At 37.6% G+C, this 2,547-nt stretch overlaps 1 protein-coding gene across 1 annotated transcript; it reads right to left on the bottom strand.

The window, feature by feature from the left end:
• Positions 1-1,404: 1,404 nt before the first annotated feature.
• LOC100733322 (taste receptor type 2 member 10-like) lies at positions 1,405-2,334 on the bottom strand. Its single transcript, XM_003470306.1, has one exon. It carries the CDS (start codon positions 2,332-2,334, stop codon positions 1,405-1,407), a length of 930 nt encoding a protein of 309 aa, XP_003470354.1.
• Positions 2,335-2,547: the final 213 nt, after the last annotated feature.

The raw sequence follows: 2,547 nt of genomic DNA, 5'->3' as shown, positions 1-2,547 counted from the left end.
GAGTTAGTGGTACAGTACATATCTTGGATGAATTTATAGTACTCCTGCTTCACAGCATTCATTTAATGTTTGTTTGTAATGGTTAAAACACAAATCCCAGCTAAATATAAACAATATGACAAAGAATGTGTGTTAGTATATATCTTCAAGATAAGCTATTATGTATCCCTTAAAATGATGATTATGAACACATTTAAGTCATTGAAAAAATAAATGACTTCTAATGTACTGTAGATAGAAAGCATAATTACTCATGCAATATAACTTCAAATGAAAACCTGGAAAACTTGATTGAAATTGTGGAATATGATAGTGTGGTTGTTGACAGCTGCTGCTGTTTCAGCATTGTCTCTTATCTTGTACACTCCAAACACATTAATCTAAAAACATAGAAATATTTGTTTGCAAACCTCCTGAAAATGGCACGAAACCATGAGAATATCAGCACACATTTGGACGCTGCCAAGAGAAGTTACTAAGTTCATGTCCTGAAAGTAAATAAAATTTATTTTAAAATTCAATTTTTGTAATGTTTGTGGCTGCAAGTTTGTATATTGCGCACATGCACATGTTGTGTGTGTGTGTGTGTGTGTGTGTGTGTGTGTGTGTGTGTGTGAAACAATACAGTTGAACATTTTATACGTCACATGGATTCTATCCTACATTCAATCTTTGGTCTCCAGTCAGTGATCAGGTTGGATCCTTTGCATTTGTACTTCTACTGATTGATTACTTAATTCTGGACTAATGACTTTGCTTCACGTGAGACCCTGCAGAACTAAGACTAATTTCATTATTGTTCTGGTCCCCTCCTCCAGTACTTTTCTGAGTGCTGCATCTACTACTATGACTGCTGCTACTATGGCAAACATGCGGCAGTAAAAAAGGACATTGACATTTAAACACTGATGAGTTAACTTCCTAAAAATTTAAAATTGTACACACACACAAAGCATCCTTTTTTGTTCCTTACTTCTATAATCTAAGCGCCAAAACTGATCATAACATTTTTGTGTTCCTTACTGTTTTGAGGGTCATCATAGGAAAGGATGACGCTGCTTCTGAGAAGCCAGGTGAGGCGCACTGGAAAGTCTTCTGGAAGATGTTTATCTCACCTTATTCATCTTCACACAGAATAGTTTCTTTACTGTGATTTTCCCCTGGGAAGTATGTGGAAAGACATTTTGGAGACATGAAGTTGACTGAACTAGTGAATCTGCACATGGGATTAAATCTCATAGGAGAGCAGTTCCCTGAGATACAGTCAAAGAATTATGGAAGATTTCAGTGATGTTGAGTGACAGTCTTACAAACCACTGCAAGATGTAGGGCAAGGGAAAGAGGTCTTTAAGGATTTCCTCAATAGATTGTTCTCCTAGAATATCCATTTTTCTGCAAGCCTACCTATGTAACTCTCAGATTCTGTCTTTTCTCACAGCATTTTAACTGCCGCACTACCCTCAGAGAGGTTTGCTTCAGCTGACTGTTACCTAGAATGAGGATAAACGGGTGAACACAGGGAGAGGCGGCTAAATTGATGAAGCCAAAAAGAAACAGAGTTTTGTTTTCTGGTACAATACCACATGATGCTTCTATGATAACACCTATAAAATACAAAGCATAAAGAATGATAAAAACTATTAAAACTTTCACTGCTCTCATGTGAGCTTCTGTGTTAAAGTCTCTGAGTCCCATGACATTCAGTTGCATCTGCTTGTGGTGTCTCCAAAGCGAAAAGATTAACAGGATACACGTGATTACAGTTACAATAAAGAAGAAAATGAGGCTCTCATTGATAAAAACTCGGTTAGGGAAGTCCTCTCTGTTAAATACATGCAGCAGCCAGGAAGTGTTTCTGTATTTCACTTTATGGTCATTAATTACCTTCACATTTTGTAGAAAGTGAAACACAAATGACAGAAGCAGGGATCCCAGCAGAAAGGTAAAAACAGTACTGATTCTTCTCTTCAACCAGAGAAACGTGGAGTGAGAAAAATTTGCTATCTTCAGGAAATAGAAGATGCTGAGGCTGGTAGTAAATGAGATGGTCAAATGATTAAAAATTGTCCATAGATAAAAAACATACTCAACTAAGTTACTAAAGATATATGTATCTGGAGAGAATATCTTCGTACATCCATCCACAGTTATTATACATATCACACAAAGTCTGGAAATAGCTAAGCCAGTGAGTATGAAGCAAATCAGAGAGCATTTCTTCTTTTTAACACACTCAGTGCAGTTTACAAGTCCGATGAACCCATTCCCTAGAAGCCCCAGGACTGACTCACTAGTTGCAACAAAAATGAGGAAGATTTCCACTGCACTTGGCATAGCTGCCAGTCCTTCGTGGCAGCTGTTTCAAATCACCTGCTGCAGACTGAGGAATATCTGGGCTGGGTGATGGAAGGCTGGCTCTCTTGTCTTTCTTTAAATCAAACCATACTCCAGGAATGTCTGGTGATAAAATCAGAAATAATCTTTGTTGTGATCCCCCAGTTACATCTACCAAACTTAGCTAGCCTAGAAAATATATGTCCAGGCTGA

Source organism: Cavia porcellus, unplaced genomic scaffold (assembly GCF_034190915.1).
Source record: "Cavia porcellus strain 051 isolate PalLab524CR breed Dunkin Hartley unplaced genomic scaffold, mCavPor4.1 scaffold_27, whole genome shotgun sequence".
In the NCBI taxonomy this organism is placed as follows: domain Eukaryota; kingdom Metazoa; phylum Chordata; class Mammalia; order Rodentia; family Caviidae; genus Cavia; species Cavia porcellus.
This window is presented reverse-complemented; position numbering and strand designations above follow the sequence as displayed.